The sequence below is a fragment of the Apis cerana genome, linkage group LG11, assembly GCF_029169275.1.
Source record: "Apis cerana isolate GH-2021 linkage group LG11, AcerK_1.0, whole genome shotgun sequence".
NCBI lineage: Eukaryota > Metazoa > Arthropoda > Insecta > Hymenoptera > Apidae > Apis > Apis cerana.
In genome coordinates this window covers 4,393,458-4,413,414 of record NC_083862.1, presented here as the reverse complement: position 1 = coordinate 4,413,414, position 19,957 = coordinate 4,393,458, and the positions used below count along the sequence as shown (strand labels likewise).

The 19,957-nt window shown below is 18.4% G+C and overlaps 1 protein-coding gene and 1 long non-coding RNA gene across 8 annotated transcripts in view; one reads left to right on the top strand and one right to left on the bottom strand.

Annotated features, from left to right (window-relative positions):
* Window positions 1–208: 208 nt before the first annotated feature.
* On the top strand, window positions 209–4,207 carry LOC133666931 (uncharacterized). Its single transcript, XR_009831834.1, has 2 exons — window positions 209–775; window positions 2,033–4,207. It is a non-coding gene; the product is annotated as an uncharacterized LOC133666931 (long non-coding RNA).
* An 11,430-nt stretch (window positions 4,208–15,637) lies between these two features.
* Window positions 15,638–19,957, bottom strand: part of LOC108001252 (cytohesin-1) — a 161,436-nt gene continuing 157,116 nt past the window's right edge. For all 7 annotated transcript variants that reach the window (XM_028668395.2, XM_028668396.2, XM_028668398.2 and 4 more), the window contains 2 exons: window positions 19,145–19,214; window positions 15,638–18,720 (listed from right to left, as the gene is read on the bottom strand). In XM_028668395.2, coding sequence (XP_028524196.1) covers window positions 18,633–18,720; window positions 19,145–19,214 — 158 coding nt within the window. In that variant the 3' untranslated portion in view covers window positions 15,638–18,632. The remainder of the gene's footprint in view (window positions 18,721–19,144; window positions 19,215–19,957) is intronic.

The window sequence follows — 19,957 nt, the reverse complement described above, 5'->3', positions numbered from 1 at the left end:
TTCATCTTTCGAATTTTTTTTTAAAGAAATTTTTTTAAAGGATTTTTTTTTTATCAATTTTGATTCACATATTTATTAACAATATTAACAATATTAATAATATTAAAATACAAATTTAAAAAAATAATAAAAAATACAAGTTGTATTTATCTTAATAAAATTAAAAAAAAATAAGTGTTTTGTTGATACGCATGATTCTGATGGTTCTATATTATTGATTATTCTATTAAATGTTGATTTTTTTTCATATTTTTTTTTTAATTGAGAAAGTTCAAAAAAATTAATAGTGAAAATTTAAAGTATTGGTATTTTTTTAATTATCGAAATTTTTAATTTATGATAATATATATATTTATGATAATATATTATATATTATATATTATATTAATAAAAATATTATTCTTTTTTAACTTATTTCTTTAATAATAATTAACAAATACAAATTTTAAATTAGGTATATCATTTTTCTGCATGTATACGAAATGTTTAATTTATACATAATGCGATTTAAAAATTTATAGTTTATATTCTAACCTATATTGAATAATTTTTTTTCTTGATCATAAATATGCAACAAGAGCATAAATAAAAATTTTTGTTATTCTATATATAGCCTAAATAAAAATTTTTGTTTCTATATAGAGAATATATAATTTATTCTCTATATAAATTCTATATAGAGAATAAAATATATATTCAAATAAACAAACCTTAATATAAAAAATTTTTAGTAATATGAAACAAAAAACAAATATAACAAACAATCTTTTCAAACGTAAGTATTTATGTATTTATGTATATAAAATTAAAAGATTAGAAAAAATTAGAAGATTAAATTTTATTTTAAGAGATAAAAAATCTTTGATCTATTTTTGTACATATATATACTTTTAAATACATTATTTGAGATAATATATTGTTATTTCGATTTACTGATTTTTTTTTAACAATTGATAAAATATTTATCAAATTTTGCTAGTTAATTTAATATAGATTCTTGTTGAAATGCTATTATTGTTGGATATGTCTTGAATTCATTTTTATTTTCTTGACTTCGGATGTTTTCTAATATGTTTTTTTAATTAATTTTTTCATAATGATTTGGATTGTTTTTTGTTATCTTTATTGTAACACTGTTTTTTTTGCTTGGTAAATATCATTATATTGGTAAATATATATTAGTAAATATAATTATTCGCTATCTATATTTGGATCTCTTTATTATATTTGAGAAATATATATTTTTTGTTAAATATTTTTGATTGCAATGAATTTAGCAAAGTATTTAGATTTTTGGATATGCAATCTTCATTCAATCTTCAAAAAGTTTTTCATGTATATTTTATTTAATTACAACAATTATATTAAGATATATAATAATACATATAGTAATTTTTATATTTATTTTATTTTTATATTTAATTTTATATTATTATATTTAATATTTAATATTATTTACATATAATTCAATCTAGATTAAATATTTCATATTTAGATTTAATTTTTTAATAATATAACTTTGCATATGCTTACAATTATAGAAATAATAAAATAATCAATATATTTATATTGATATAAATTTGTGCTTATATTTATAACATTTTCTGTAATTGAAATAATCAATGATTAATTTGAAATAATTTATTTTCTACTCTAATTATAATTCATATAAGATTAGTAGATTATCTGTAAATTAAATAAGCGAAATTTAAAAAGGAAAAGTTATTGAGTTACTTATATTTTTTTTAAATTATTAAGACTTGAATTAATAATGAAATTTGTAAAAATAGAATATAATAATTATTATATTAGAATGAAGATCCTTATCAATTTCGATAACTTTTGGATATGTTGTGCATTGATAAGTTAATATCCGAAAAGAATATAGAATGTAGCAAGATAAGCTAATCTACATAAAGATATGATCGAATACAAATATATAGTCAAGTCACACGATTTTAATAATTGGCGCAATTTATATTTATCAACTACTATAATATAATACTCAATAATCAATATGTATTACATTTAGTGAGACATGGCTTACCACCTTTAGCTTCCTGCCAGATGTCAACTTACCAGTATACATATTTTTTTCATTTGTTATCTTCTTATGAACGAATAATTTATTTGCTATTTGAATTATATAGTTATAAAAAACATGAATAAATTCGTGATATTTTAATTGTAAATAAATAAATTTCATGATATAGAAAAATTATCATGACATAATATAAATTATAATAATCATATGTAAATCAAATATTTATACATATATAGTCATTTAAAAACTTATAAATATCTTGAAAATATCTTAAAAACGTAAATATCTAAATATGTTGATGTATTTTATCTTTAGTGATTTTCAATAGTGCGGTATGTGTGCTTTGACCAAATCGACTGAATTTTTGTGGGATAGGAGAAATTTTTGTGGGAAAAAAAGAAGCCTTGAATATAAAATTTTAATATAAAATTTTTATTAGTTTTCGACATATTAATGAAACATTTTTAGTATAATGAATAATTTTTTGATAATATATGCATCAGCACGATTGCTGTTTTTATAATATATTGCAGTGGTCGGCAAATTCTGTATACAATAATAAATATTAAGATAATGATATTGTAATATTGTAATAACTTCGATCATTATAATTTCGATTGTTTAAAATTTTTGTATTTTGAAGAATCTGTAGAATGCCAAAGGTTAGCATTGAATTTTAAATTCATGATAATCCATAAATAATCCATAAATTTTTAATCGGTGTACCTGTTATATATTTTGAATATCATCCTCTGCAATAGAAATAATAGATAAACATTTTGATGATGATGTGCACTCCAAAAGTGTGCACATATAAAAAGAATTCAATATTTGTATCAAAAGTTTTTTTATTAATTTTTCGAAAATTAATAAAAATCTGATTTTTATATTCAGAGCTTTTTTCTCCTTAAAATTTTAAAATTTTCATTTAGACTAAAAAATGCATATTGCTCAATTTTAATGAATTTTAAAATATTTTGAAAATAGCATCGTTTTCAATAAATTTATTTTCTTTTATATATAATCAACAATTAATTTTAATTTTCGAATTATTCGAAAAAGATTTTTAGTACTAATGTGTTATTGAAGTTTAGTTATATTACAGATAAGATATAAAATAAATATAATATAACTTGCATTTTTTTTTCACGATTTGAAAATTCTAAAATTCCCTTATTTTTATTATTTTAATATTATTAGAATTATTTCAATACTTATAGTTCAGTACAAAATAATACCAATAGTAAAATAAAAAATAACTGCAATATTTATAATGAAATAATAAAACTAAAATATGAAATCACGAAAATATAAATTCCGATGTGATTTGAAATAAATAAATTTATATTAAAAATATATTCTTATAAAGATTATTATAAAACAGTTAATTGAAACAATCATTTTGCATAGAAAGTATTTTAATTTTTTTTAATTTTAATAATCATAAGTACAAAAATAAATATCTATTTTTGAAAATGTTAAAAATGAATATGATTATTTTTTTTCATTACTTATAAGAATTTAAAGATTCTACAATATGTTCAATTCAATTGAAAATGTTCAAATATCTAGAAAAAAATGAATAATATGAAAAAATATTTGAAATAAAAATTTTGGTATAAGAAAATATATAATAGTTTTTGTATAGATTGACATGTAAACATCATATGAATTTTAATTTTTTAAATATATAATTATTTATATATAAGACAAAAAGTGATAATTATATAGATGATAATTATTTAGAAAAGAGTCTTCATTAATTTTGATAATTTTTGGATATATTGTAGAAATCAATATTTTGAATAATTTTTTTCCATGCATGTAATCAGTACTCAGTTTTAATTTTTAAGATATTTGTAAAAAAATTATTATTATATATATTATATAGAATATTTTTTTATATAAATATATTTATGTAAATATTTATAGTTTATGATTCTTAAAAATCTAAAATTTTAACTTGAAGTATTTATTAATTTAATAAGATATAATAAAAAATAACATATTGAATTCTATATGCAATATATATATTATATAAAAATTATTAATTATCTTTATACTGATTATTGTATTGATTATTGTATATACTACGATTATAATTATTGTACATTATCAAATGTAGAATAACTGCTGACGCAATACAATAGAGACTTTAAGCTACTTTTAATAAGCTACAATTACTTCAAATAAAATTAATTATTATGATTTTATTTGTCCAAGAAATATTTTCTATTTATAATATAATTTTTATTTCATTTTATAATATATTTTAAGATCAATTATTGATAATTAGTTAATTATTGAGTTACTGAATTGATTAAAATAGCTTTTCTGCCGCTATAATTGCCATTAATATAGATTAATAAAGGCCATTAATAAAGATTATTATTTTGATTATTATTATTTTTTTTATTCATAATAATGGTCGAAAACTGTTGGATTTCAATATATATTTGTTTGTTATGTAACAGGCATTTAGAATATAATGTTATAGAATATATAAAACATAATGTTATATATAGATAAGTACTAAATAAAAATATTAAGTAAAAGTTTTGATTTAATAATTTTTTTATATTTTCATTACTATTAATAAATGTACATATCTTATTTACCAAAAAATCGACTAAAATTTTATTTCAAAAATTCCACATAAATTATAAAATTTTTATTTTAATTGAATATATGAAAAATAATGCAATAATATTTTTTTTTCATATATATTTTTGTGAAGTAGTTATTTGTTGAAAATTAAGTTTGAATAATATGAATTGAATAATATAATATAATATAATATTTCATCATTTTAGAAACTTTTTAATATTCTAAGGAAATTATATATAATATATATATTCTTGTATTATAAATAGTTTTCAAAGATATTCATTATTTTTCAAAATTTTATTTTTATAAAATATTTAATACACATGTTTATTTTTTTAATATACATATAAATATTATGTTAATAATATTTTATTATTTTATTATATATTAATAATACTTGAATAGTATAATTTATTAATTTTTTTCAATAAAATATAAATATAAATATAATTTTATATATATTTAAAGATTATACTTTTTGAGTGTTATTTTTTGATGATAGACATCATGTTTAATAGAATTACATGTTTAATGATTGCAATGAAAATTAATTTGAATTAAAATTTTATGATATAACTCAAAAGAGTTATATTATATAACATTTAAAAGTTATAACATTTCACATACGCCAGCATGATTGGATTCATCGAGTCTTTTTGAAATAAAAAACTCTTAAAAAATTCTTCAAAAAAATTATTTAAATTAGATTTAATATTTAAATATTATATTTTGACTTTTTTTTATTTTATATAGTTTAGTGTGTAATTAAATTTTATACAAGAAAATTCAAAAAACCGATAATATATAGTACGATGAATCCTAAGCTAAAACTTCATCTGAACAATGATAGCATCAATAAGAATTATAAATAGTATTTACGGAATATTTGTATCAGATCTTCCAATCGCACAACCTACAATATGAAAAAGAAATAATAGATAACTCGATAAAAAAATAAATAATAAAATACGAAACAAAGAAAGAAGTTAAACAATTTATCAATCAAAACTAATAATTTGGGATATGACTTAATAATATTCTTATAATATATTTCAAGTTTATTAAAATCTGTAGAAATAATTAATTCTTTTTTTTTGAAAGAAAGCAAACTTTTTCAAATATTGGAAATTATTATAGAAAATTAATTTCTTTTTATAGTTTTATGATTAAAATTTTTTTTTATGATATATCATAATGTATAATATATCATCATCATCATTATTATTCATAAAAATTACCATATTTAATAAATTTTAGTATGTACTGATCATCTATATTTTCAAGATATTAAGTTTCCATATCACAAAACAAAATTTTCAATATAAAATAATTTTTTGAAGAATTTCATATTTTTTCAATAATTAACAGAAATTGATTCCAAATTACTTATAGAAATACTATCTATTAATATTTATGTGGTTATGATTCATAATTATAATATAATATAATATAATATGATATATAATATAATATAATGTAATATGATATATAATATAATATAATGTAATATGATATATAATATAATATAATGTAATATAATATATAATATAATATAATATAATATGTAATATAATATAATATAATATATAATATAATAGATAATATCATAATATTTTTTGAGAAAAAGAGAACAACACATTTTGTTTCATGATTGCTATAAAATTTTTTCAAATTGATATTTTTAATTTTCAATGACAACCGATCTTCTATGTTTCGATTTATATATATTGGTCATGATGTTTCACACTGTTTCACACATGGCTGTTACACTCATGTTTTCTTCTTCAAAAAAAAAAAAGACTTGATAACTTTACTCAACTTTATTCTGTCATTCTAACTTCATTCTGAATATTTCTATCTGAAAAATTTTATAAAGTTATTTATTCATTCGTCCTTCATTTCAATCTGAGTAAAATACTAGTATATTACGTTTTTTTTTTGAATTCACTAAATCTGCATTGTCGTCTTTCATTTATATCTTTTGCCTTGAATTCTTTTTTCTTGAAATCTTCTTTTTCTCTTTCCAAACCTTAGCATTAAATTTCTCTTTTAAAGTACATAAATCAAAAAGATTCTTCTTAAAATGAATCGAATTCCAGTACATCTCTTCATTATGAAACGTTATCGCACTTATCGTTTTTAGTCTGCTATATATTATGTGGGTGGATTCTCTTACTTTTCTTGAATTTGGATTCTAAACGATATTCCCACAAAAGAACTCAACTTTCTCATCGAACTTTCTTCTATAATCAAATAGAAACCATCATCGATAATAAAAAATCTACTTTAATATACGTCCTAATCTTCTAAAATGAAACGTTCTTTTCTTGAACGAGAAAAAAACATTCTTTTCTTTTTTTCATTAATTTCTTCTCTTTTCATTTTCTAATTTTTTTTTATTCCATTAATTAATTAATATAAATAATTTTATATTTGGTCTTCGGCGAACATTGAATGTGATAAATTATATAATTATATTTATTTTATCTGTAATTGTATAGAATCCTTTTCAGTCCGGTTATAACTTTGGATATTTTTTTTTCTTTTATCGTAATTGATGTAGCTATAACTTCTTTCTTGGGCTAAATCCGGTGGTGTAAACATGATTGTTTTATTATAGTTTTATTTTTGTCAAAAATTTCTATTCTTTCCCTTACAAATTAACAAATCTTTTTCTTATTTTTTCAGAATATATTACAGTTTCTTTTTTTTTTATTAAGAGGTATTTGCTTTCTATAAACAGACGTAATTTCTGTTCGTACAAAATTATAGTTACATACATTTATATTGATTCATGTCTTGAAATGTGATAAACTTAGAGGTTAACGGGATAACGGAATTCATTCGTCCTAATCTTGAAATGTTTTTTGATAATCATTAGTTTAGTCATATTAAATTTTATTTTCATTTTATTTTTAATCAAACAATGCAAAGATTTTGTAATCAATGAAAATTTTTGATAAATTTCTTAATAAGTATAAAATTCCAGAAAATTCTTAAGATTAACTGAGATGCAAAATGTTGCGGAACGAGTATTTAAGTTTATTATATAAATGAGAATGTATCATTCAATTATTGATTTGAATGGATATGATTAAATGTTTCGAATATTAATAAAATGTGTTTAAAATGAATAAAAAATATGTGAGAAAAAATATTTATAAACGAAACTTATTATTTTTTTCCTGAAATCAAAATTTATTGTTAAAAATAATTTATCAATTTTTCTTGCTTGTATGACATCATTGTATGACATTATGCAATTTTAAATAACCAAAATTTATTTATTCCATGGATAACTTAATAACATTGTTAAATAATTGTTAAATAGTTGAATGTTTTTGTTAAAAAAAAATTAAATCTTTTAAATCTTTCTATGCAAATTGATGATTTTGACTGATTGATTACCTGTGTGAAGAAATATGGATGTCATGTAGATTTTTCTCGAGAGATTCTTCGATATTATAATAATATTATCATAATATCGATAATTTTTAAAGTTTTTAAAAATGTACATTATGTAGTATCAATAATTTTGAAATATAGAAGAATAGAAGCATAGAAATCATATATTAATTTAGTTTTTTAAATGGAATTATGTGATTCTTAATGCATTAAGAATCGTAATTATTATTTCTTGTTGAGAGATTTCTAATGCTTTTTTAAATTATAAATAATATATCAAAATTAGAAGTTCCATTAATGTTAATATCAAATTATAAAATTTAAGAGAACTATTAATGTTTAAAATCTGTTTGAAAAATTAATAAAAGAATTTTCGAAAAATTAATATTTTTCGAAAGGATTAATTAATTTAAAATCAAAATTTATATTTAATTTTCTATAAAGTAAAATAAAGAAAATAGAAAAAGTTTGATAGCAGAAAGCAAATCTACTACTTTCGATTATTTTAGACTTAAAGTTTTAAAAAATTTACTTTATTAACTTTTCATGCTTAATAAGAATATTAAACTATTTAAAAAAAAAATTCAAACCTCATAGAGAAAATTTATTATTAATTTAAATTTATTAACGGATTTATCGATTTATTATAAAAGTTTAAAAATTTACAAATTCTTTGAATTTTCAATTATTAATATATTTGTCAAGTAAAATATAAATAGATTGTGCTTCAAGATTATATTTTTCTTTTTCATTACAAAATGTAATTTTTCTTTTTATTAAATCTTAAATGAAATCTATTTAAGATTTGATAAGAAATGAAAATTTTTACATTCAAATTTATATAATTTGACTCGACAAATATTTATCTCACAATATTAATATCAGCAGAAAAATTGTTTTTGAAAACAGGTTTTAACGCAAAAAAAATCGCTAAATAAATTAAAATAGACTAATAAATTATTTAGTACAATAAGTATAATATTATTAAATGGTGTATAAAAAAAATATTTATTTTATTAAATAAAAGTTTCATAAAAATTATAAAAATTTTAATTAAAAATTTTTTTTTAAATATTTATATAATTATTGGTATTTTATTATTGAAATATTAAGTAATTTTAATGATAAACAATAAATGCATTTAATCGATCAATGTTTTTTGCATTTTTGTTATTCCTATTCAAAAAATATCAAATATTTAAAGAAACTCAAAAAAAAATTAAAAATTAAAAAGGGGAAATAAAAGATGGTCAGAGATAAAGAAAATACTAGCATTCAGTTTTTATTTCTTTTTTAATGGGAAAATTCAACAAAAGAAATTAGTATATTAAAGAACTACAATTTGTGACATATGATGATTCATGAAATCATTGGCTGAACGTGAAAATGTGAAAAAAACTAATATTAAGAAAATTGTAACAGTAAATAATATTAAAATAAAAATTTGATTCTATGATTTTACATTGATTCTATTAATTGACAATCAGTCACACATAAAAGTTCATGAGTGTCACATATTCAAGAACTAGCTATAATTAGTACGTTAGATAATAAAATGAGATATAGAATTTTAAAGACATAGAATTTATTTCGAATAAATATGTGACCATCATTGAGTTAACAACAATTAAATAATATGAGAAGCTGTGAATTCAAAACTCTGAATTAAGTAAACTGCTATGATTGGCAATGAAGATTACATGATAGATATTAATTTTTTTTAAATCTAATATAAATAAAAAATGGGACAATTTAAGAAACGAAATTTGTTAATGACAAATTTAATGAAATTATGTATTATGTATTTGCAAGAAAAGCATTCAAGTGTACAGTTCAAGAATGATGTTATAGAGTAATAAAATTGTTGAAAATAGTACATAATATGCGACATAATCGGTTCAATAAAAAACTCTTCAATTGTTCAGTTTGCTTTAATAATAATTATTAGGATATTGAACAGATGGTATATAATGATGTGTGAGAATAGTGCCGTTTTTGAAAGAAAAATTAGAGAACCCTTGAAATTATATATTTTTTCAATATAATTTCGGCGTTCAGCAGTTGGAAAGTGAATGTCTTGAAACTTGAAACATTTTCTAATCATGCCAATTTCAATGGCAATCAATATTATCCTATTTAAGAAAAAATTATTACAAATACTCACAGATCAGTTTCTTAGAAACAGTGGGTTCTGTGTATAGTATCTTTCAGTTTTATTTTAAGAATTTTTCTTAGATTAGAAGATGTCACTCAATCAGGATTCATAGTGTTATTGATAGTTTGTGTACCACACCGAAAATTCGCGAATTCGAGAGATGAATATGAAAAGGATATTAGAAGGCAGAAATATTTAGAATTTAGAATTCAAAAAATTTAGAATCTTTAAAATTATAGAACTCTTTAAACATCAAAATCTTTTTAGAATTGAACTTTATAATTTCGAACTAATAAAACTTTAGAACCTCGTGAACTTATTCGATGAATTTAAATTTTCATTAACATATGAACTTTGCTTTTGATTATTTTAGAATAGAACTTCGCTAACAGCTTTATAATAAATCAATTTTATTATTATATATCATAGCTCCAAAAATGGATTGGAGTTAATAATAATCGATTGAAGTATATATTATTTCTTAAAATTTAAAATCGAAACACTAGAAAAATTCCGCATTTACTGTAGCTGAATGAAGTTAAGACTTCCTGCATGGATAATGGAATTGAATTCTATAATTATTAGTTCAGACAATTTTTTGAAAAACAAAGTATTTAACATCAGATCGCTTTATAGAATAAAATGGATTAATAGAATGTATAATTCATGTTATTAAACGAATTATGAATATTATGTGACACAAGATATTAGATAAAAAATATTGAACCGAAACTATGAATATAGCGGTTTTTAAAAAATTATTCAGTAACGAATCATTAATAGAAGAATGGAGTGATTACAAATTAAATTTTCAAAATATTTGATTTGCAGACAGTGGTACATAATCCTGAAGAAAAGCGATTCGATTTGAATCTCAAATCAAAGCAATATTTCTTATTATATTATAAATAACAAAGCAACAAAAATTAATACATTATAATAAGAAATATGAATAATTATTTAAAAATTTCAAAAGATTCTGAAATTATTACAAATGATGTGTTTAGTTAAAATACTAGGATACAATAAAAATGAAATCTTAAGAATGAATTAGGACATAAGCAATATTTTTGAGATCGAATTAAAAGAGATTACGGAAAGTATAACAATATGATTGCCAGTTTAGATTATAAATTAAAAAAAAATAAATAAAATAATAGTGAATCAAAACAGAAAATAGATGTTTAAATTCTCCAAAAATCAAATCATAAACGAAAGATAATAATTAAACATTATATTAACATATATTAGAATCAATTTTATATATATTTTATATTAGCTAATGAAATTTATATTGAGTCATTGAAGAATCGATGAATAGTTCAAATTGTGAAAAAACAGTAGATAATAAATACAAGTTACTTAAAAATAAAAATGTTTGAATTGTTTTGAGGATAAAAAGTTATAAGCTATAACTTAAAATTTTTTAAGTCGAAGATAAATAAATCGCAAGTAATAAAATTATTCGTTACAAATATAAATTAGTGACAATTAATGATAGCCAGCATAAAATTGATTATTTTGATATTACTTCTTTACCAATGAAATATTTATAAAACATTTATCCATATTTTTAATTGACAATGATTGTGAAATCTGATTAATGTGATTACTTCATTTTTAGTATTGTCATGATATTCACAAAATTTATGATCTATTTATTAGAAAATTTTCCTCACACAAAAAAATTTTAAATATAAAATTGATTTTAAAATATCAATTTTAAAATCAAATAAAAAATTAAGCTATTGTCCTACAAAAGTTCTACAAAATATTATTTTTTGAAGAATTTCTTTGCAAATGAATATATTTGTTTTTATCGCTTCTTCAGATAATTAATATTAATATATTTTGCATTGGATTATAAATCAGTATCTTATGTAATGTTGAAGTTATTGGATGCCATGAATATAAATCAATATAACATTGTTTCTGTGATATAAACTTTAAATTTTAATCTTTATTAATTGTAACCGATTTGATATTGTCACTAAAATCATATTTAAAAAACTTTAAATAATGAAAAAAATTATTTTAAAAAAGCGAAACAGAGATAAATTTTTTTTAATTGAAAAATTGATAAACAATTTAAAAAAATTTTTTGAAAAAATTCTTAACTTGTCATGCTTTAGTTAATATGTATCTTTTATTAAGTCTAAATAATTTGAAAAAAATTATTAAAAAAATTCTTCATTTATGTTTTAATTAATATATACCTTGTTTATCAAAACACTTATTATTTCAAATAATTCAAAATTTATGAAAAATTTTCGCAAAATATTTCTTAAAAATTATTATGAACTATGTTTTAATGTAAAATATATCTTTATATATTTAATGACAACAAATAATTCTGAAATATTACTGTATATTTCTGAATATTATTTGTTTTTATGTATCAATTATAAGTTCTTTTTTTTTAAATTTGTTCTGGATTTCTTTTTTCTTTGAATTTATTATATTTTTATTTATTTCTTTTTCATCATTTATCATTTTTAATAAGCAATTTGTATGATAAGTGCAGTAAACCTTAAAAGAATCTTATTCTAGTATATAAAAATAATAGATTGAATTTTATAGTATTAGAATTAATTTCTCTTTTTGATAAATTATTGAAATTTTTTTAAATAGCTTCGCAAATATAATTGAATATCAATATTTCATTATCAATATTTTTTATTATTTCTAATTTTAATAAATTAATATTTGTTTTTAAATATAATTAAACTTTTTTAATCGAAATCGCATAAGATAATAACAAGGGAAGCCAAAATAATATCGGATAGTGTGTAATTTTTTTGTTTAAAATTGTAAAAAAAATCAAAAATAAAATTTATTACAAAAAAGTTACAAAAAAGTTATACAAATTTTGAAAGATAAAAAACATAAATGTATAAAATTGTTATTAGAGAATTAATGAAAATAAATTATTATTATTATTATAGAATTCATTTATTATTGTATAGAAATCAATAAAAATTATTAAATTTTAGGTGATTTATATCTTTATAATTTGTCTATCTATACATATGACAAGTTTTCAGCAATCATGTGAATTTTTTTCTTTTTAAATTTTCTTTTTAAATTTTTTTAAATTTTCTATGTATTCTTTAATTTTTTTATTTTCATTGAGAATACTATTTCATATATCAATTTTAAAATATTTAATCAACCTAATTTGCGTAATTTCGATTCCATAACAAGATTTAATTTTCAATCTTCAAAGTTTTCCAAATTTCTTTTATTCTTTTGTTTTTTGTTTTTCTTTTTTATTTTTCTTCTCTAATCACTTAATGTATTAAAAGATTCTTGCTCGTTTTTTTTATTTAGCAATATTAATAGATTCTTAAAATTAATTTAAATTAAATATTAATTATAACAAATATAAATTGTTATATTTTATTATAACAATTATTATATTTTATATTATTATATTATTATATTATATTCTTATAACAAAATAATATAAATAATGATATATTATAATATATATTATATATTATATATGTGATATAATGATAATGTGATATATATTATTATCACATTATTTATATTATTATTGTTATAATATTATAATTTATAACTAATGATTTATCTTTCATAATTTTATTAATAAATGAAACTTGTGATCAGTTAATCTATCTAATGATTAACGAGTTTTTTTGTTCACGTACATTAATTCAAAGATATATTTATATAAAATATATAAAAATTATATATAAAAAACATGATGTTATTATTCATGAATATAGACATTTTAAATTTTTCACTCTCATTATGAAAATCTAAAATTGATTGAATGTAGCTATTTCTATCTGTTTTATATACTTATAAAACTAAGCTGAAATATTATTTTTTTTGTAATAACTTTAGAAAATAACTTAAGAAAAAAAATTTATAAAAATATAAAAATAATATTATAAAATATTAATAAAAAAAAATTTTGAAAGTTTATTGTTTCTTTCTAAAAAAAATAATAATACTAGTATTATTAAAATTTTACACAAAAATCTTGATTAATCATTTTAAAATTGATTATTAGTATTAATAATAATAAAAATTACTGCTACTTTAATATTAAGTTTTCTTTTATCTTAAAATTAAAACTTTATTCTTTATAATGATATTAAAAAAAAAAAACATCGAAATCTATTAAACACATTTAAAATTAAGAATGAAAATAGAAAATATTAAATAATTCGAAAAATATCAATAATTATAAAATAAAATTTAATGCAGCATATTTATTTTAATTAAAGTATACATATTTAATATTTCAATCAAAAATTTATTTAATTATGAATTCATTTAATTATATTTATTAATTATTATTATAATTTATTTTGAAAATAATTAATTTTGAAAATAACAAAATTCTAAATAATAATTTTATTTTTCAATAATTTGAAGATTGATTTTTTAAAATCATGTAACTATATTAATATTAAGAATATGAAAAATAAAAAAATTATATTATACCATAGATTAAATGTTGAATAACTATTAAATTATTTGTATAGAATTTTTTTCATTTTAATATAAAAAAATAATACTTATGAAAAAAGTTTTTACAAGTACGTTTTTAAAAGACATAATTTATAGCGGCGCTTCGTTATTAATATGATTGATATCAATAGTAATTAGCAATATATTATCAATGAATCTATCATATTCCAAAATATTCTTAAATTTTTTTTAACAATTTCTGTTCTAATTATTCTTAAATTATTTTCAATTAATGGAGAAATATAAATCACATCAATGTTTATTAATATTTTTGTACTTATTTATTTTTTGCATTATTTAATATGCTTTTTATATATATTCATAATTAAATAATGCTCATGCATTTTATATATCCATTTTTTTACAATATATGATTTTAATTTTAAATTTTTCCTTTTTTTTATATTTAAATTACAATTTTTATGTATATTTATATTTAAATGAAATATGATTATATATATAATATTTTTACAATTACTATCTTTTTAGCTATTTGTTAATATTTCAATAAATATAGGTATTGAAACTTTTTTTAATTTTAGTAAATTATTCAGATTTTTAATAATATGAAATAATACATATACATATTATTTATTTATTGAAATTAATGTACAAAATAAATACTTTTTATATTCATATATTAATTTCAATAAATGTTGATGAAATTGAAATGTGTAAAAAATGTTAAAAAATTTTAGTTCAGTAAATTAAATTCAAAATTAAAGTTTAACTTCTTTTTATATTTTTATACATTTTACAAAGTTTTATTTAATAAAAAATAATATAAAAATTGTCAAAATAAAAACTATTAATATAAATGTCATTTTATCATATTATACTTTATGCATTTATTAATTTTAATTTAGAAAGAATAGGAAACAATTAATGATTAAACATTTTTTTTATTAAAAAAACGATAATTATTTGTTAAATTTTTTATGAAATGGAAATATTTATTAATTTCGTTTATTAAATTAAATTAATACATTCAATGTTGTAAATACAATACACAGATCATTATGAATACCAAACAATTATTGAGTGAAATAATATACAATGAAATGTACAATTCTGCACTATAAAGTGCAGTTTTTTATACAATTTTTGGATTATATTAATTATTTTACTAATACACAAGTTTTATTATTCGTGGTATGTATCATTTTTATTAAACTGATGAATTTTTTCTCATGAATCAAAATTTGTATTATATTTTATTAAAATATATCTAATCAATTTTTTTGATTAAAATATTGCTTTTCTACAATAATATGATATTTTTATATTGACTTGATTTTTCGTTTGTGATTTTATTTCATATATAAAATTTTGTAAATTTTTTAAAATATTTTTTTAAAATATTAATATCATAAATTTTTAAAAATAAATATAATTTTAATATATTTATATTTTATATATCTATTTTTTTAACAATAAAAAAAAATTATTTTTTTAACAATAATAACTTCGTGTAATAGTGAAAATAATCAATCAATCATCTCTTATTAAGATACAAATTATATTACATCAATCATCAAATAATTCTTCAAAGAAACATTAAATAAAGGAAATGTAAATTTTTTTGATGAAAAAATTTTCCTAAACTAATTTTACACAATTTCCTAACAATGCATATAACCATTTATTTTACATCTATCATTTCAGCATTGCAAAAGAAAAATAATATTTACCAATATTATTAGATAAATATTACAGACAAATAATGAATTAACGCAATATTTTTTAATTTATTTATATAATATGATCGCAGGGAATTGAAAAAACAGAAAAAATTAAAATATCTTGTATAAATTGTATAATGATTCAAGGACGGGTTGGTAACCGTAACAAATCAAATTACCGTTTATAGTAGAAATAGTGCGTTTCTTTGAAAACTACGATTGGGTATAAATCACTGTTATACAGAACAATTATACATTCTGCCATCAGTAGCGTAATTTTAAAAAACTTACGTTTTATTAGTCTTGGCCCTATATAATTATTTCTGTATTTTATTATTTATTGTATTGTAATAAGGCTTTTTCGATGTCTAGCTCTCTCATATGTAGCAAAAAAAAAAAAAAAAGAAAAAAAAAAGAAAAAAGAAAAATCCTGGAATTTCTTTATATATTCCTACATATGACGGATTGATTAATTGTTAAGACTAGCTTGAACAAGATCTCAAAGGCACCCGCATCTCTGCCTTTCTTCTTTCTTTTCTCCATTTTCTATGTATATTGATACCATTTAATTTAAGCTCGCTAGATAATTGCTAAACTGGAAGGATCTATGTTTAGAAATTGCAATATAAAGACGGATCATCACATTTTTTTAAAATAGAAAAAGACAAATAATAATAAATATAAAATTAGTTTCAAAAAAGAAACATTTGAAAATTCTAAATATATTTTTGAAACATGATTCACTGAAGAACTTTGATTAACAATAATATATTTTGAAATATAAAAATCATTATATATATTTAAAAAGATCATTTTCAAATATAATTGAAAAATTTATTTCAAAAGTTTGTTATGTATTTTATATTTATATATATCTTATATGAAAAATGAAAAAAAAAGAAAAGTAACTTGTAGATGGATTCTTATATTATTTTTATCTAAAATAATCTAATAAAATAAATTATTTTTAATACATAATTTCAGATTTTATTGTATGAATCTGAATAATGTTTGGATGCAGGTTTTTAATCGGATCTTATCAAGTTGCTATTGAACTTTCCTGTACTATTATATTGCAATACGTATAATGCACAAAGCTATAATACCTCATGCGTCATTTGTATATTTGTATGTACATATATATGTATATATTTATATATACATATATATTCAAACAAAAAAAAAACAATAATTATTCTAATCTACTGTCACATAATTGGCTAATATACCATATTTACAAACTGTACGACAATGTACCAGTTTAGGATAATTTCTGGCATATTGAAAAAATTTTTTCTTTTAACTAATTTTATCTATACATGTTTTATTTTTTTCTCAAATAAATACACAACTATCACATAATGCACGCATCTTACTAACTTGTTCTTGCGTTTAATGTCAGTTTATAATTATGAAAAATCATTGTCTCATATATTATTTTTTCTGATCACTTTTAGATTATCCTATTCTTTCTTCTTACAAAGAATACAAAATATTATAACGCACGAAAATATCGTATATAATAAATATTTTATGCATGTTGAAACGATTACGAATTTCGATAATTCCTTTAAAGCTGCCAGAAAATAAGAAAGATTTCATTCTTTCTACAATTATCTCTTTTTCTGAACGAATCTATCTTTCCAACGGTCGATAAATATATATACACATTATTTTTTTATGAATATTTTTAATTATCAAGTATGGTTGAAGTTTTTTTTAAAATTTTTCTTATTTAACTTTTTCTGAACATTACGAAAAGAAAAATGTTGTCTTTACACGTCTAATTTATTTATCCATCATCATCGCCATGCTCGCTGTATGATTTACTAAATATAATATACTTTTTGTGTTTCTATACTCGTTTATCTCTTAAAGAAACGCTTCCAATTTATGTTGAATTCCATTTAAATAATATGTATTTAGGCCTCTAAAACGCAATATAATTTTTATATAAAATTAATTAATGACACCATTTCCTCTTCCTTTGAAGTATATTTTCTTTTATGTGTATGATTCTTCAAGTTTTTAGTTGGATCAACAATGCTATGTTGATAAATATCTATCAACAGATATATTTTCCTGCTAAATTCTCTTCGTATAGTTGAATGGACTTCCGCCCAGATTTGATTATATATTGTACTATACGATCCTGATAGGAAAACAGGGTCGTGAATAGACAGTCTTTTTATATCTTGCCAAGCTTCTCTCGAAGTTGTGTCTATGGTAAAGTTTAACTCTTTGAATGTACATTGGTCTTTTGTGCCTTCTTTTTCCTGGCCGCAAGCATATCGTAGAATGGATTATGCGATATACTTTGCCTATAAATAAAAAATTAAATTAAAAATAAAATTGAATACATTATAAATAATAAAATATAAATATAAAAAATAAATAAAAGATAAATATAAATATATATTCAATATATTCAAATAATAAATGTATTTTATAAAAAAATAAGTTATAAAATAAATTATAACTTTTCTATTTAAGTTATTTTACTACAAAGGAATTTATATTTCGATTATTAATACAATCAATTATAAAATCTACAATAATAAAAATTAATCTAATTGTAACATAAATTCTATATATAAACAATTTAAACAATTAAATATTAAAAAAATTATATTATAGATTTCCAATCATTGATAATATTAATTGAAAATACATTAAATAAACAAGATTAGTTTTATTAGAATTAAAAATTTTCTTTGATTTACAAAAAACAACAAAACAACTTACCGCACGCATTTGATCCATTCTTCTTTTTCTTCATCTGTGGCTGCAGACATTCTGTACACAGTATGTTTTCCTACAACAAACAAAATACAACGTATTACTTTAATTATGGTATGCAATACGACATGTTATAAAAAAAAAAGATTGCATTATTAAACGGTAATGCAACATGCATGGGATTAAATTCTTTTGCGAGAAAAATATTTTTCCCAACCTACTTTTGAATTTTTTATTTATATGTTCTATTAATTTTCCATTCTTTCAAATTTTAAAAAGTTAACAATTTAAAAAATAAAATAATTTTCATCGTATGTTTAAAATCCTATTTTTTCCAAGATTCAATAACATTTTCAATAACTTAAATTATATGAATGAAATACGATGAATGAAATAGTATAATTTTGATTAAATAGATTAAAGTAGATAAAAAATGAATATTAATATTAAATATAATTAGAATATAATTTAGAAATGCACAATTTTACTAATTATAAATTTATGATTTTCATAATATTTTTTATATAAATAAAAAATAAATAACTCATAATACTTTTTAATTATTTGAGATTTTAATATTATATAAATAATAAAAATTAATATATAATAAAACGAAAACAGAAAAGAAATGAATCATTTTATTTTTAATATATCGTTGTCAGAACTTATTTTCATTAATACTTTTTTAATTTACTTCATTAATATACTTTCTTAACTTACTTCATTAATGTACTTTGTTTTTATTTGCAAAATATAAATATTATAAATAAATACTCAAAAGCTAAAATAGTTCAATATTATATTTCAAAAAAATAATTA